The sequence below is a fragment of the Barbus barbus genome (assembly GCF_936440315.1).
Source record: "Barbus barbus genome assembly, chromosome: 12".
NCBI classification, from domain to species: Eukaryota; Metazoa; Chordata; class Actinopteri; order Cypriniformes; family Cyprinidae; genus Barbus; species Barbus barbus.
The window spans coordinates 22,483,730-22,500,349 of record NC_136740.1 but is presented as its reverse complement, the minus strand read 5'-3'; the positions used below and the strand labels follow the sequence as shown (position 1 = coordinate 22,500,349).

The 16,620-nt window shown below is 37.1% G+C and overlaps 2 protein-coding genes across 2 annotated transcripts; both read right to left on the bottom strand.

Moving 5' to 3' along the window:
• Nucleotides 1–4,034: 4,034 nt before the first annotated feature.
• Nucleotides 4,035–10,170, bottom strand: LOC306877867 (membrane progestin receptor alpha-B). The gene is made up of 2 exons (XM_079429876.1): nucleotides 9,999–10,170; nucleotides 4,035–8,724 (listed from the first exon to the last, which is right to left on the bottom strand). Exon 2 carries the CDS (start codon nucleotides 8,686–8,688, stop codon nucleotides 7,624–7,626), a length of 1,065 nt encoding a protein of 354 aa, XP_079286002.1. The 5' UTR covers nucleotides 8,689–8,724; nucleotides 9,999–10,170; the 3' UTR covers nucleotides 4,035–7,623.
• A 334-nt stretch (nucleotides 10,171–10,504) lies between these two features.
• LOC306877794 (stathmin-like) lies at nucleotides 10,505–14,772 on the bottom strand. The gene is made up of 5 exons (XM_079429770.1): nucleotides 14,669–14,772; nucleotides 12,979–13,024; nucleotides 12,671–12,843; nucleotides 12,404–12,595; nucleotides 10,505–12,330 (listed from the first exon to the last, which is right to left on the bottom strand). The coding sequence occupies exons 2-5, from the start codon at nucleotides 12,992–12,994 to the stop codon at nucleotides 12,265–12,267; spliced, it is 447 nt and encodes a 148-aa protein (XP_079285896.1). The 5' UTR covers nucleotides 12,995–13,024; nucleotides 14,669–14,772; the 3' UTR covers nucleotides 10,505–12,264.
• Nucleotides 14,773–16,620: the final 1,848 nt, after the last annotated feature.

The window sequence follows — 16,620 nt, the reverse complement described above, 5'->3', positions numbered from 1 at the left end:
AGGGCAATAGCACACACAGTTTGTACAGTATAAAAACCATCACGCCTATGGGATGTCCCCACAAAAACAAAACAAACAAAAACAAATGTGTGTGTGTATGTGTTTATGAATTCAGTGTTGTCTACACATCAATGTCTGAATTTATTATTCATCAATTTTTTATATATTTTATATTAAGTATTTAAACTTTTCTAATTAATATACTTTTTAATCTAGTGATTATTTCCCATGCGGGGTAATTTAGAAAGTTAGTTTCTGCATTGACACATACCTTAATACTTGGCTACAAAAAGGTTATTAAACATATTCACTGTTTTATTTATTAAAGTTTTGTGCCCAGTGACCCATTTTTGTGTTGTTTTTAAGGTTTGTTTTTGGATTATTGTCTGGTTGGAAGATCCAAACACGGCCCATTAAGATGTCCAGGTCCTCCAGCATAAAAATAGGCCCACAACATTAAAAATACAGCAGTGTATTTCATTGTACACATGGGGGACTTTTTATCCCTGTGTTCACCAAACCCATCTTGAGTGTTTGCTGCTAAAAAGCTATTTTTTTAGTTTCATCTGACCATAGAAATTTTATATTTCTGTGAAAAAGGAAGCAATGGCTGGATAATTTCATGTTCATAATCACGCTGGTGTGCTCAAAATTTTGAATATGATTGGGAATATATTTCAGATATATTTTACTCATAAGAATTTCTATGGGTACCAGTAATTATGTCCAACATGAATTTGTGAAAAAACATTTATTTTGAAATGATATTTCCTCCCATTTTAAATTCTTATTCTCCAATGAAAGCTTAGATTTTTGTGATTTTTTTTAAATAAAAGATCAAAAGGATTAACAATGTACATTTAATTTCACAGCCTTCTTTGATCATATTTACCAAGGGTACCAACAATTCTTGCTTCAATGCTTGCAATACAAAGTTTCAGACATTGTTCAGAGTAAATACTAGCTAGACAGGGAGAGGTTAAGGAAAGAAAGCAAAGGGGTTTTTTTTTTTGTTTGTTTGTTTGTTTTTTTAAGATGAAGTCAAGTAATGACGAAAGAGATGAGTTTTCAGGTGTCGCTTGAAAATGGTCAGGGATTCAGCATTCCGGATAGGGGTGGTATGTATGTATATATGTATGTAAAACATGGCATTATGAATTGTTTCTATTCATTTAATTAAAATTATTTGTAATTTCTATGCAATTTTACAAGTTGTAAGAGTTTTAGCTTTATTGTCTTCATCAGTAGTTAAACTGAAAGTGGTTTAAGAAGTTTACTAACCACATCAGTGTAGATTGTTACTTGGACACCACTTAAAAATGTAGGTTTTCCATTTTAGCGGGTTGCACAGTATTTTTACAGTGCAGAAAAGCCAACTCCTCGTCAACATGAGTCAGCCCACTCCGACTGACTCCCTCAGTCATCAGAGCTTTCCCACCTCACATTACACCAAACCCTGTGTAACCCATCGGGAAGTTAATCTACAGAGACTGGATGTATAAGATGATAAAGGAGCCCAGAATCAGTTTATACTATATTGAACTGGTCACGGTTGTGAAAGATACTTTTCTGAGCCTTGAAGATGAAAGCTTTTCCTGTCCACCACAATTCTGATGCAAGAATGACGTTTAAATGAAATGACACAATTCTGTTTCAAACAGATTTCCAGATTATAGCTTAACAGGGAGATTTTTGATCAATTTATTTTATTATTTTATTATGTTTTGCAGTGCTGAAGGCAAAGTGACAGCCAAGAATCAGCATTTCAGAATATTAAGCACTGGATAGACAACAAGCCCTTTGTCTTCAAGATTGGGCGAAAGAAAGAGGGGGCGAGAGAACAACAGAAACCGAGTGGAAAGGAACAAACCGGTCTAGCATATATTAAATCTAAGAACGATATAAAGTATAGAGCCCTCAATTCATGTGCCATTAGACTATCAACAGCCCTCAGACTTGCAGTGGACCTTGGAGCCCAAATGAATGTGATCAGAGCCTTGAATGCTGCGTGTCAAAGGCATGCACTTTTCTTGAGAGGTCTGATGTTAGGATGTGACTCATAGCCAACATTTCCACAAGAAAGAGAATAACAAACCACTCTAGAATATGTGCATGTTAAAATTGCAGAAGCAGGTGAAAACCTTGGTTTATAGGTGACACAATGAATGTTTTGAAGTATAGAAATGCTGTTTTACATAAGTGTGTTGTGATTATAAATGGCTTTAAAGGATTGTGCTACATCATTCAGCTTTAAAAGCACTGTCTTTGACAACACTGCCATCTTGTGGCAGATGCATGTGCTTTTACACAGTTCTGTTGTTAATTAACAAAGTGCAGAGCGTCATTAAGATGATGATAATGATTATGAACAAGATGATGATGAGAAGGTTTGATGATGAATGAGATTATGATGTTGAACCATTTAACAGATGAGTATCATATGACTCAAGATGTCACAAAATCCTCACACTATATTTTTTTATTCATTTAAATTATTTTTTTTTTTTTAAATAACATTTACCTATACCTGTTTGCTATAGCTGTTATATAGGTGTTGCCATAGCAGATTTTTACGTGACCTTCATATAGTTTTACTGGCCTTTTGTATTTAGTAACTAAGCCAGACTCTATCTATCTATCTATCTATCTATCTATCTATCTATCTATCTATCTATCTATCTATCTATCTATCTATCTATCTATCTATCTATCTATCTATCTATCTATCTATCTATCTATCTATCTATCTTTACAGGGATTTTATAGCTAGCCTAGAAATTAAAGAGCTATTATTTCCAGCTTTACCCATTTTCACAGATGATGATGTTACCCAGTATTGGATCTTTTGCTGACTTTATAACTGACTATAATATAAATGTTCAACAATTCAAATTACAGCCATAATAGTTTGAAATTATAAATCAAATATATAATAACTACCTGAGAATTAATCTCATTATGGTCTTGAGTAAATTAAATCTTATCTTGTTAACATGTCACCTTTAAATTCCTAAACATTTTTGACTTGTAATCTGTTATTTTCAAAAATGAAACCATATGGAAGCCACTGACTGGTGAACTACTTAATTGCGAAGTTTCAAACTGTCATAGCACTGTACACATCTTTAATCAAATAGACCAAAATAAATAAATAAATACTTCAGTGAACTATATAACTATATGGCCTGGTTTCACAGACAGGGTTTAGACTAAAACAGGATTAGGCCATAGTTCAATTAGGACATTTAAGTAATTTTTTTATAAATGTGCCTTAGAAAAAAACATCACTGGTGTGCATCTTGAGACAAAACAAAGGCACTGATATATTCAGTGCAAGTTTTTTATTTTTTTAAACAGCTCAGACTTACATTTTAGTATGGGACTAGGCTTAAGCCTTGTCTCTGAAACCAGGGTAACTTTTTCTGGAATATGGTTATTTGTAGGAAAAAGACCCTTAAGCAAAGTCAACTGTGTTGTGTAAACTTGTTAAATAATGCTGTCAAACTTCTTTGGTTAGAATTAGAATAAACCAAAAATATTAGGCTCAGCATTGTAGAGTGATGTCTATCAATTATAAAATTAGATAAAATATCATAATTGGAACATATGCCATCCTAAAATGTATGGATTTATTGCATTCATACTTTATGATAGTGATGGCTTAAAGGAATAAGCTTCTATTAGACACGGACTGTTAAATAGATTGTGTAAATTCACAGCAAATTCATATGAAGAAACAAAACATGATAAAATTCTATCAGCGTTTGTTTACTCACTGTCATGTCGTTCCAAGAGAATGATGAGAGAATTTTCATTTTTGGGTGAACTAGCCTTGATCTGACATGTTGTTTTATCACTTCATTTGACGCTGTGACAGTTGCTGCAGCGGTGCATTGGATGGATTACAATAGCTTTATTGTTCACAATAACAGTTTGTTACTCGCTTTTGTGTGCATGCATCAAACTGATGTTTTGTTACTCTATACATTGTTTTAGCTTTTCTCTCTAGACAGGAAACACAACGACGTGAAGTGGAAGGTGGGACTTACAGTTGTTTATTCACTTAAATACCATAGTACATCAACACAGTCATGTCCACACACAGTGGTATAGTTTAGGTTATCACCAGTCTTTGTTGTTCCTGTTCTGAACATGAGTGTTAGTTCAGCTCCGTGCAAGGGTTCGTGGTTGAGTACAGTCAAAAAAAAAAAAAAAAAGTTCAAGTGCTGAACAAAAATCAAGAGGTTCTCAAGTAACTCTCTGAGCAGTCCTTCCTCTTTAAATGCAATACAAAAAGAAACACAATTGTTAAAACAAACTCTAAACATGATCATGTTTAAAATAGAAAAGATTCTGTAAGGGTCTCCGAGGTGAGTACAGTAGTACATTTGAGAAAAAGACACTTCACAGTTTAGCAGAAATCATTTACAGAGTTCCTTAAAATTCCACTTGAGCGTTACGGGAATTGAGGCTTTAGGTCAAATCCCGGTGGTGCCAGGAGATGACTTCATCTGTTGTCTTTCTCAGTGACATCAGCTCTTGGCGGCCCCCCCTGTTCACTATCTACTATGTGATTTCAAATGGTCTGTTCATTTCTTAAACTGTGGTACAGCTGTTAAAACAACATATTCTGTTAATAGTTTACGTTTAATATCTACAGTGTAATTAATATTATAAAATAATTGTAATCAATATGGTTTATTAAATATAGCACCCACTATACGATCATTTTCTTTGTATATTTGCCTTGTAAATCATCATAATGAGCCAACTGAAAACATTTCAATCACTTCATCAGTTCTAGTCTTCGATGACATCATCAATCTGTGACATCATTATTGTCTGCTGGTGCTGATAAAACTGGAGGGCCATTCACATAGAACGCGTTTTTACATTCCACGCTAAATACACGCTACATTTGGCGTCTTTCGCAGCATCTTGCGCATAATAAAACATTCTAAATACACAGCGCTCAAGTTAAGTTTAACTTTTAACGAACGCCACTCTAAACCTTACTCTTTTTTTTTATTCCACTGCCCTGCATCATTTCCAAACATAAAAACATGCTTGTACAGAATGCGTTTTCGCATTCCACTGCGCTACTTTTCCGTTATTAGTCTATGTAAACATGCGTTAGACTTGAGCGCCACATGCACGTTAAGTGCAACTTAAAAGTCTCTAGGCCTTGCTCTTTTTTCCATTTCACTGCCCAGTGTCTTATGATTTTGAACGGAATAAAATGCATTTCCACTGTATTGCTTTTCATTGGTTTTCTTTATAAACGTGATAAATGGGCATCTTTGACTGTTTTACTTGAGTCTTTGGTTGCATTTCACACAACACAGCATTTTAAAAATGCAGTGCTAAAATAAGTTAACTTAAAAAAAAGTATTTCTAGTCCTTGCTTTTTTTTCTATTCCATTATTAAGCGTCTTGCGTTTTGAAACGCAAAAATGCGTTCTGTGTGAACAGCCCCTTTTTCTTCTCCATGTGTTCCTGGTTGCAAAAATAAATGCTGGTCACCGTTTATCAGGACTTCGCTTATTTGCTACTTCTCAAACGGCTCATACCAACAATTTGTTTTTCTGGAACTGGATCATAAACCAGCTTTTATGCTACGTTGCACAGATACTTTCCCGGTTAATGCAGCAATAGCCTATAGTGACACAATATTCATCTCAAGGGAGTATGAATCACTTCAATGGGAAAATAAGTCACCCTTCTACCTTCAATCTGATGAATATATGTTGGTTTATGAACAAGTGCTAAGACAAGCGGAGCTACACAATTCATGATATAGATGCATTTCACGGTCATTAAAAGGCCAGACAGGTTCAGGAACCTTCCTATCCTTTCTCATCTGTAGCCATCTCACACAGGTTTACACAAACATTCAAAAATGCACGCACACACACACACACACACACAACAGGCACCTGTATGCATACTCACACAAGGACGCATGCATGTAGTCAGGCACATTAGAATAAACATTTAACAAATTAGTTTTGATGCTCAGACTGTTCTTGTAAATAAAGTGCTGAACTTCTATTAGAAAAATCCACATATGCACAGAACACACAATGGCATTCTTATCAGGGTATGAGTAAAGGTAAAGGCCATAGTTACAGCCCTTGCATACAAAAGGAGCATCTTTATGACAAACGGAGACATCAGCTGTAATGGACATAATTCAATGTTTCTCAAAAGCCTCTTTGGCTGGGATAGTTCACCCAAAAATTAACATTCTGCTGTTATTTGTAAAAAAAAAAATTTTGCATTAAAATCAAATGAAGGAATCAAAAGTTTTTTTGAACCCCGGTGACTTTCATAGTATGGGCAACAGTAAGAGCAATCTTCATTTAAATGTCATTCAGATTTGGAAAACATGAAAATGAGTAAATAATGGGTTTTCATTTTTGATTGAACTTTCCCTTTAAAATTTTCCAAACAAAGAGTGTTGATGGCATGGAGCAACTTTCTAATAATTTTGAAGCATAAAGAACACGCAGAGTTCTCATTTTTGTCAAATTATTAATCTTCAATCTGACTATACTGCAATCCAGTGTCATCACATCCTGCCTACTGTCCTTTTCATAACATCCGGTATTTCAGCCCTCTTCACAGGCTACACATCAAAAAGGGAAGTGTGCACTGTCAGTGCAAAACCAATCGATTGCATTCGCAGTAATCATAAACTAACCTCAACGTGGCACTGGACGGTTCAGACACACTGTAAGGCAAGTCAGTAGTCAATTTGACACTAATTTGCATTGTTTTACTGAGGTAATAGTAGCCAAAACATAAAATTGTTGTCTAAAAAGCACTGCAGAGTGGGGAATTTGATCTGATTCGTTTAAAAAATATATATATTAATCAGTCATCTCTCAGTAAGGTATTACTTGTGAAGTTTGCAATATTTTAGTCATGATTTAAAACACCTGTGAATTTAAGTCCATCTGAGCTCCACATTTTGCTAATTGCACTGGTCTGATGGCATGGGAACTTTATTTACTGACATTTTCTTGCTGTGTGCTGTAATTCAAACAACAGCACATGGTGCAAGCAACACCAAGGTCATGGGTTCAATTCCCAGGGAACGCAGGAAAAAAAGCGTATTTAATGTACTACATATATTGAATGCAATATATGTCTGCTAAATGTGCAAATGCCATATGAGTAACATACTTAGGAGCAGCACACTGCACCAAAATGAGGTTGGATTTAGAGGCACAATGCAAATATGAACATTTCCAATGATCCAGTCTACCTAAACTATCTGTATGCAAACTAAACTGTCAGCAGAAATGCTGACATCCCTTCACAGATCTCATGTTAACCAGGTTTAATAGGTTGTAATGGCACTCGTCAAACAGATCAGCACCTTTCAGCAGGCAATCCATTGTTTTAGAGCCATTCTTCATATGTGATGCGGATTTAAAGCACGTCACCAGTTTGGTAAACAGAAAGCAGTTGGTTCAAAATGCATTGGCAGGCCACAAAAAAACAATAATGACAAATATAAGATACACTGAAAAATAAAAAAAAGGTCCTTCATTGTTAGTTGCTTCAATTGTTGTAGACCAGTGCAATCCTTCCTACATGTGCAAGCAAGGTCCCTGCCTACTCCTGCTTCTCCTCTAGATACGCCTTCACCCGTTTGCGCACATAGAACGCAGTGAGTGCGCTGCAACACGCTGTGAAGATAAAAAGAGCCACTGCATCGTGAGCCAAGTCTCCATGGAGACTTTCATAGAGAGGACTCCTCTCGCTATAATCCAGTCGCACGGCTTCGATCTGCACTAGAGTGCAGAGCACAAGGAACACGTGGAAGATCTGATGGCCCTGGCCGATGAAGTCGCAACGTCCCGGGAACCAGCGCTCAGGATGGGGGTACGAGAAGAAGTACGCGCTGATTAAAAAGAAGACGACCTGGTAGCAGTGGTACACCACCGCCTGGTCAGCACAGCTTTGTTCGGAGCTGTAGCATTTATATATGCGATAGAGCACCGGGCTGATGTCTAAACAGTAGGCCAGGCCCGAGGGAACCACTTGGAATAGCTTGTGAACGAATTTGGGCAAGCTTGGGCTGGCGTACTTGCCGTAGCAGCAGCCCGTACAGGACAGCCAGGCCAGGAAGGCCGCGGCTGGCAAGAAAAAACTTCGCACTTGAGCGTGCCATTCTTGTTCGATGACGTAATAGAAGTGGGCCAGGGCGCTGCCATATTGGTAAACGGCTACGCCAACGTAGTCCAAAAAATAAAAGGTGTAGTGGGAGAGCTCAGACTTGGCCGAGAGCAGGTGGGCAAGCGCGCTGCAGCCCAAGTAGGTGAAGGCTGCTAGGAGCAGGATGAACAGCGGCTGGGCGTGAGGGTCTCGCAGGAAGTCCACGGTTTCTGACAGCTCCTGAAATTTGACTAAGATAATGAGGGAAGCCAGCAGGTGTGTCCACACGTTTACAGACTCATTATGCCTCTGGAACAGAGTGAGGAAGTAGTAGCGCCAGTTCTGGTCAGGCGGCCTGTAGCCCGTGAATATGTGCGACTCACGGAAAACCCACGGCACATCGCTCACCATCACAGTACAAGGCAGTTTAGGGAAGGCTGACTCCAGGAAACGGGGGATTTGACGAAGCTGCTGTGCGTTGATGAACAGTCGCCCAATCTGCTCCATCACAACTGTCGCCATGGTGATGAATAATTAAGCAGCAGTCTACTGTGAAATCTGTTTAGGAAAAAGTATTCAACAGTTAAATATTAAATATAAATTCTCAATACTTTAATTTGTGTACCAATAGTGTGAATACATGCATTACACGTAAATCAGATTATGTTTTATAAAACATTTGTTGGAAAAAAAACAGCTGGCCACTTTGACTTGCTAAGGCTAATTTAGCATAGCATTTATGTATGTGTGTGTGTGTATGTACCAAAGTTAAAGATTGATTGACAATATAGAACTTTTCACTCACAGTAATTTTGTTTGGGGCAAAACTGCTTTTTTTGTTAACTCAAAAAAAGAAAGAATAACGTAATTAAATATATCCAATATATCCAACATATCCAAAACATTTTAAAGTGAAGTTGAAACCTATTAGTTTAAAAAATCAACACCTGGGACATGACAGTGCCAGAAGCTGCAGAATATTTTTTTTTTTAAGGTTTGCGTCTTAAAAACGCTTTAAATGGTGCATTTTAAAATCGTGGCCAATATTTTATTGGCTTATTTTCATGCCTTGTGAATGCAAACGCCACAATCTAAGAAATGTAAGTTATGCAAATTGATACGCGTTAATAAATATCGGAAATAAAATATCAGGATCCTGAACACCTAATTTTATGAAAAACATGTTATGGATGTAAAGGTATTGCTAAACCTAAAAAAAAAAAAGGTTTATCCTGAAATGAAGGTAACGTGATGTAAAACGGGGCGTATCTTCTTGGAAATGAATAGACATGACCGCTTACGTAACATCATCTCTCTGCACGTGAATTAATAAGGACGAATCTTATGAAACGAATTAATCGATAAAGTCCGGAAAACTTTAGGTCTGTGGGAAAATACGCTAATTGCTTTTTTATTTTCAAATCTATTAAAACGACAATATAGTCGGAAAAAGCTATGGACAATTTTGGTGATGGCATCCCAAAAGACAGACCCACACCCTCAAGCTGTTTCTCTCGTAAAATCTCCAAAAAGAAACGTGAGATGCCGGAAGCGCAACAATGAAATGTCTTACGAAATTCAACGTCTAACTTACAGGTGCAAGTAACAACCCAAAACTGTTCTTTCTTTCCTCGTGTACTGTACATGTTTTACCAAATGTCGAAAATCTATCTTGCGTTTTACCAATTATTCATTCTCCCCGTTAACGCACCGCACAAGGCTATGTCTGTTCTTGAAAACTTTATATAAAAGCGTATATAGTGCATATGATGATTTAATTTTTTACCTTTCATCTTGCCTTAAACGTATGATTGGTAAATGAACTGGTTTACCTTTTAAGAGGATAATTCCCTCAGTCAGTGAACTGCATTTAACCGCGCCTTCATATGCGTCTTCAGGAAACGTAATTAAACAAAGAAAATTTCATTATGGAAGAAATATTACGAGAAAATTTCTTGAGCGGGAGAGGCTCCTGTCAGCTCTCTGCAGTACCGTGGCGCTGTCAAATGGCCGTAAGCTAAAGTTTCCTGATAGACAGGTAAACTGTCCAATCAGAAAAGCCTAAGAGCATTGTCCCCGCCCCCGTCTAGAGTAACTGTCCAATAGGAAACGTCCTTTAAGGTGGCGACACCCTGTGAAATGAATGGGCTGTGAAACTACCCTCTTCTTTTTAATACCATCTACATACCCTCTTTAATAAAAGACGAGGTGAGAGCCAATGTGATATAACAGACAAAGATATATATTATTGCCACATATATGCACCCATATGTGTGCAGTGGTTGATTTACCCTACATTCAGTTAACAGAGCACAGATTTGGACAAAAGCCACATGTAGACATTTTTAGACACTTTTTTTAATTGTCAGTGTCAGTCGTTTGAATCAGAAGCACAGAAAAACAATTGCAATTAATTGAATGTTTAATAACGTTTAACACATTGTTTAATACGTGGTGGTCACATGGTGAGTGTACTGTTGTTCATTTCTTGTACTGAACTATGTGACAGCTTATCTCATCACCCACACACGCACTCTGCTGACAATGTGTCCTTGTCAAGCTCGGTGTTAACCGTGCAAACAAAGGTCTACATTGTGAATTTAGACACAGGAAGGCAAAATATTATTTTGTCAGACAATTAATAATAGTATATTCCCATGCACTTTGCAGACTTGTACCAAAATAAAATTGTCACAGAGAAAATATTTAAAGAATTCCTTTTGTACCTGTCCTTCCGGTGGTAAATGTAATTGTTTTTTTTTCATATTGATTCATCAGCTATAATACAGATGTGTGATTGAATGATTCAGACTGGGTCATAACAATGTATGGGTGCTTTGAAGGTCATTTTGACATTTGAACATTTTGCCGTACCTACAACACAGACAAGCACATTATTTCATTTTTATTTTATTCAGTTAAAAAAACATTTATTCACACAACATATTACTGGACATGATCAATTTTTTGGATGCATGTAATTGCTTCTACTAAGGGAGTTCAGAATTTGGAAATAAGGTATAAATCATTTTAGAAAAGATTGATGCACTATTTCTGAACACATATTAATGCGACAGCATGTGGACAACAAGCCATTCATCACTGCAAAGCTGTTTACAACTGCCATATATTTTCATGCACTAACTCTGTTTTGGCAACAAAGGATAAATCAATAATAGTTGTCTTTATGTCAACATTAAGATTTTTGTGTGTGTGTGTGTGTGTGTGTCTGAAATCATTTTAAGACAAATGTTCAAAAATGCCTTTTCTAATACCTGTTAGACAAACTCAAAACCACTAGATGCCAGTATAGTTCAAGTACAGTCTCAAGCTACAGATTTTTATTTTTTGTTCTCAAAGCTTTGCAAGTACTTATCGGAATGCATTGATTTTTTTTTATTAGTGCATACTGAGTATGAATTACTATAAAAGTATGATCTAGTAAAGGAGATGTGTGTGGGTAATGGAATGTTTAGTTTTCACACTAGGAATCTCATGCAGATTATAAAGAGTACATCAAAAAAAGTGTCCAAAAAGATCTAATTATTATTCTGGCAAAATGTATTTTCCATATAGAATTACAGAAACTGCCATTTATCTCAATAATGTACAAATTTTAAGAAGGTATTTTACTCCACATTACACTCTGGCTGACTGACAGATCAACAAAGAGGCAGTGGCAAAACTGGTACCATAACAAACAACTGTGCGATTTTATTAAGCTCATAGGATGGCAGTACTGACATACAAGGGAACAGGTGGACTTGCACAATGCAGTATACCAAGTATATATTAGACCTATGCATAACACAGTCATGCTTCCCTATCAGTAAAACACTGCTCATTTTAAACGCTATAGAGCTGCAACTGGACAAATCTACAGGTTAGAGGGGATGATAAACGACAGAACTGAATACACATAAACTGATGAAATGTTGTGCACCAGCTTTTCCCCAAAGCCCCTTAATAAAAAAAGTGGCAAGTACATGGATCCAAACACGGAAAACTGGCCATTTAATGGAACAAAAAATAAATCTTTGGATACATTAAAAAACCCAATACTATACCCTAAATGAAAAGGAAAATGAGAGAGGAAACTTAGTTTTCATCCTCTGCCCCGTCTTTTGTTTCTTTGTTCTTTCGTACCTCTTCAAGTTTCTTGTCCTAAAATAAAGAAAAATGCATCCATTAACATTTAAACTTTACAAAGAAACCTATAATGCATCTACACACAAACCTTCTCTTTGAATTTCTCATTCATAGCTGCCATGCGTGCTGTGCGGTTTTCTTTGTTGGCTTCCATTTTCTGGTTAAGTTTCTCCTCTGCCATCTTGCTGAAGTTGTTGTTCTCCTCCATGGCTTTCTGAAGGACTTCCTTCTCATGCTCTCGTTTCTCAGCTAAGTGCTTCAGGACCTCTGCCTCATGGTTCTAAGATGAGAAGGTAAACAAATGAAGAACAGAATGCACAATCACCATGCAATTGATTCCTAAACGACCACTTACCTTGCGTCTCTCCTCTGCCGCATCCAGTTTTTTCTGGATCTCGTCCAGAGATACCTCCTTCTTCTTGGGGGTGGAAAGTGGGAATTCTCCCTTGGCATCTGGAGCCGAAGGACTCAAGATGACTTCAAAAGCCTGTCCTGAGGCACGCTTGTCCAGTTCCTTAACCTGAATGTCTGTGATCGATACGCCATTGCATTTAATAACCCATGCTTGCTTTCCTTTGCAGAATGATTTCATTCAAATTACGTTATAGTGAAGCATACTGATTTCGAGATTGGAGCTTAGCTGAGTTTATTTTCGCGTCTTACCTCCAGAGGACGCCATTGCACTTCCAACCTCGACGGTTTTGCACACCTGCCAAATGAATGCATACAATAATATCAGAAAAATGCACGTTTTGCTACAAACGTTAAGGAAAAGCATGCTTACTCTATCTTTTCTTTTAACTATCTGCCCCTCCCCACAAATTAAAACAAACCTCAGCTATACAACAGCTTTTCTATCAATGAAAAAAAAAAAAAAACATTACGGTAGCTAGCTATTCATGAAAAACCCTCAAGTGGAGTCTGTCCCTATTGTGGTATATACAAGAAATAATATATATACGTTACCTAATAAATGTATCTAAAATACACTACTTAAGGGAGTGGCGTCGCCACAATAGTCATGCATAATTTACTAATTGAACGATATTATGGGAAAGAAACAAGCGGTTAAAAATGCAAAAATTGCTTCCTATTAAATAGCAATATATCCTTCTTTATGCTGGAAGCCAAGAAAAGGACGAGTCGCTGCCAGCACAACAACCACCGGATTCATCTACTCAGACGTGCTGTCATCATCTAATTAAATGATAATAGTGAAATTAAATATATACTACAGGGTGCACACTCGGGTGAAATGTAGAGAAAACAAATGTGCATCTCTTTTTTGTAATGTAATGAGATCCAACTGGGCACAGAGATTAAAACAAAGGGGATATTGTGTAAGAAACGAACAAAGAAAGGCTAATCCGTTGAAGTGATGCGTATTAGACAAGCTTGTCATCTTAAATATGACCTGACAACAAATCATCACTCGATGGCTGAAAATAAACATCCAGCCCTTGTGTCTACGATGAGATGCAGGATCTCAACTGGAGACAATAGATGGCCGAGATACACCCTGAACCCCTATTATAACAGCCCTCAAAAATCCATAATACCACAAACTATACAATATTACGTATCAGCAAGACCCTAATAATGTTCAATAAACATGCAAATAAGGAATGCAACGTTTAAAAATAGTGGTATTGATGTATCACCCGTTTCCAACAAACCAGATCACACCCTAATCTCTCATTTCACACCAGACACAACTGCCCTGCACTGCCCATTGTACAGAATAATCTTAGCCTCCTAACCGATGTTATTGATAGATGCGAAGGTAAATAATATTATTTGACAGCACAGTTGGTGAAGGCACACATAACGAAGACAAAAGGCGCCGAGACCCATTTGATCACCTGTCACTGTTTTGTGTGTTTTTAGGTAAAACAGAAAAATATTCAAGTCTGTGGCTAACAATAGAATTGATTTTGCACTAGCAAAACGGCCAAATCAACAAGCAAAGCTCAACTAAGTTAAACGAGAGCCAGTTGGCTAATGTTGAGCTCGACCGTTTGCAGATTCAACGACGATAAACACAAAACCTGAATGGTCGCGCAACGATGAGCAGTTAACGTTGGATAGCTGTGCGTGCTGCTATTTTTAAATTATTTACGTATTAATTATGGTAATTCTCTAACCATACAGAATATCCCTGATGCCCTTGTCTATTATCTAACTTACACCCCCTCTCCAAAAAGGGAGGTAAATAAGGGTGTGACTGAAATTAAAATCGCAATCATTTGAATTTTTATACGTTAGATGTCTTCTCTTCTTGTCACGTCAGCCACGGTTGAGATGTATTGCAAAAATATAAATTTTTGACAATAAAAAAAACAAACCCACCCACCTTTAGTTGCAGTGGAAATCAGAGCTGGAGTTGACCGCGCGCAGATTCCTCTCTCTCTGCTGCCTCAGCATCAACCGTTCGCGCAAAAGAGGACCAAATTGTATTACGTCATATTTGGATGTGACCAATGATCGTCGAGTAGAGAATTCTGGGATATGTAGTACGCTATCTGATTTACTTTTAAATTATTTGCATAAAATATATGAATGCATTCACATTAAGAGTGCACAATGTTTTTACATAAATTATAAATGGACAGTTATTAAACAATTAATTTATTTTTACTTATTTCAGACGCTTTTTTATTTATTTTTTATTGAACATAACCATTTTTATTATTTCCACTAACCACTGAACCATACATAAAGAATTGTGTGATATCATAGCAAAATATACATTAAAACTGACCAGATACACAGTATAGCCTACTACAGGCCTACTAGTTTAGAATTCAATGAAAGCTTAATTTAGAGGAGTAAAATTTGACGGCTTGTGACTAGGAAATTCGTTTTTCTTTAAGATGAGGCTGTATTGGAACAAGCAAGTCCTGACCTCACCCCTATTGTTAGTCATCTCACAACAAGTAGACCAGTAACAGCCCAATAAATTCGTAGAACAAAGCAGCGACATGTCTGTGACCTGCTTTTACAAACTGTTTTTGGAGCAAAGCAATATGGCAGTTAACAGTTCACTTGGCATTAGTGATTGTTTTGCTTCTGTTCTTCCAGTGCCTCAATGAATCCTCTGTCAGTGCATGAACTTTAGCTAAATGGCAGAGCTGATAGTCTCAGCACTGCATTTCAAGCTGACTAGTTTTTACTGCTGGTGTTTGTTTCCGTGCCACTGAATAGTCTTATGGTCTCTGCTTGAGAAAAGCAAATGTGGGATTCAGTTGTTTTGACTATTTTAAAACATTCATATTACACTGCATTCATTAATTGCTCGCAGATGCTCTTATCCAAAGTGACTTTCAAATGAGGAAAACACAACACTTACGGCATGCATTTGCATTACATGAGATTATTTGATATTTTTTACTCTTCGGTTAAATATCTCTCTAATATTTTCCTTGTAGGCCGCATCTCTGTCCAAAAGTGCCTGTATCATCCTCTGCCAGTCTCCTCCTGCCCCACCCAGGATCTCATTCATCCTGTTTGAGGAGGGAGACATTTTGTAAGCTGCCCAGGGGAAGGGGGAGCAGATGGTGCTTAGATGCCTCGCCCTGTCTAGGGTCTCTGGTGTCTTACACAAAGACACAAAGGGAGCTGAGAAACCCCCTACCAAGGACATATTTTGGCTGTTATCACTGGGGGCAGAGGGTCTAATAAAAGCAATTTTAAACAACATTTAAGTGAGTATAAATAAGTTCATCAGCAGGCCTTCCATAACTATAAGACATGCTTGCTACACATGTTGCTTACCACACATGTTGCTGACTGTTTGGAATTAAGCAAAGAATCAAAGAACTGTATATACTTTATATCTATATATACTGGGTGTCAGAAAGTTTAGACACACACACACCCAAAAACATATTCTGTATATATATATATATATATATATATATATATATATATATGTATGTATGTATGTATATATGCGTGTGTCTAAACTTTCTGACACAATGGTAGAGTATAAAACTATGCCAATACATCCAAGCATCGATTTTCTTGTTATGTGTTGCCCTTTGTGGGCTAGACCCACTTATAACAGGCTGACACTCAATCTGTTAATATGTTTTTAAAGCCACTTTATCCACAGCCAGATGTGCACTTTGACTGACCCACGTGCACCAGATGTGCATAGATGAATGTAAGCTGGCAAAATATTTTAAGAATAATGCACTGGAACATCTATTGGCTAGATTGTGGATCATACTGCCTGCAGGCAGACAGACAGATACTGTGCATTTCATTTCCCACCGCTGACAGTGACCCACTTTACAGAACCAC

What these genes read in the sequence shown, in the direction of transcription:
- LOC306877867 (XM_079429876.1), bottom strand. Translation starts at nt 8,688, where the DNA reads ATGGCGACAGTTGTGATGGAGCAGATTGGGCGACTGTTCATCAACGCA.
- LOC306877794 (XM_079429770.1), bottom strand. An exon ending in CGGCAGAGGAGAGACGCAAG is followed by an intron (nt 12,596 to 12,670) that starts GTAAGTGGTCGT and finishes TTCTCATCTTAG; the next exon opens with AACCATGAGGCAGAGGTCCT. An exon ending in ATGAGAAATTCAAAGAGAAG is followed by an intron (nt 12,331 to 12,403) that starts GTTTGTGTGTAG and finishes TCTTTATTTTAG; the next exon opens with GACAAGAAACTTGAAGAGGT.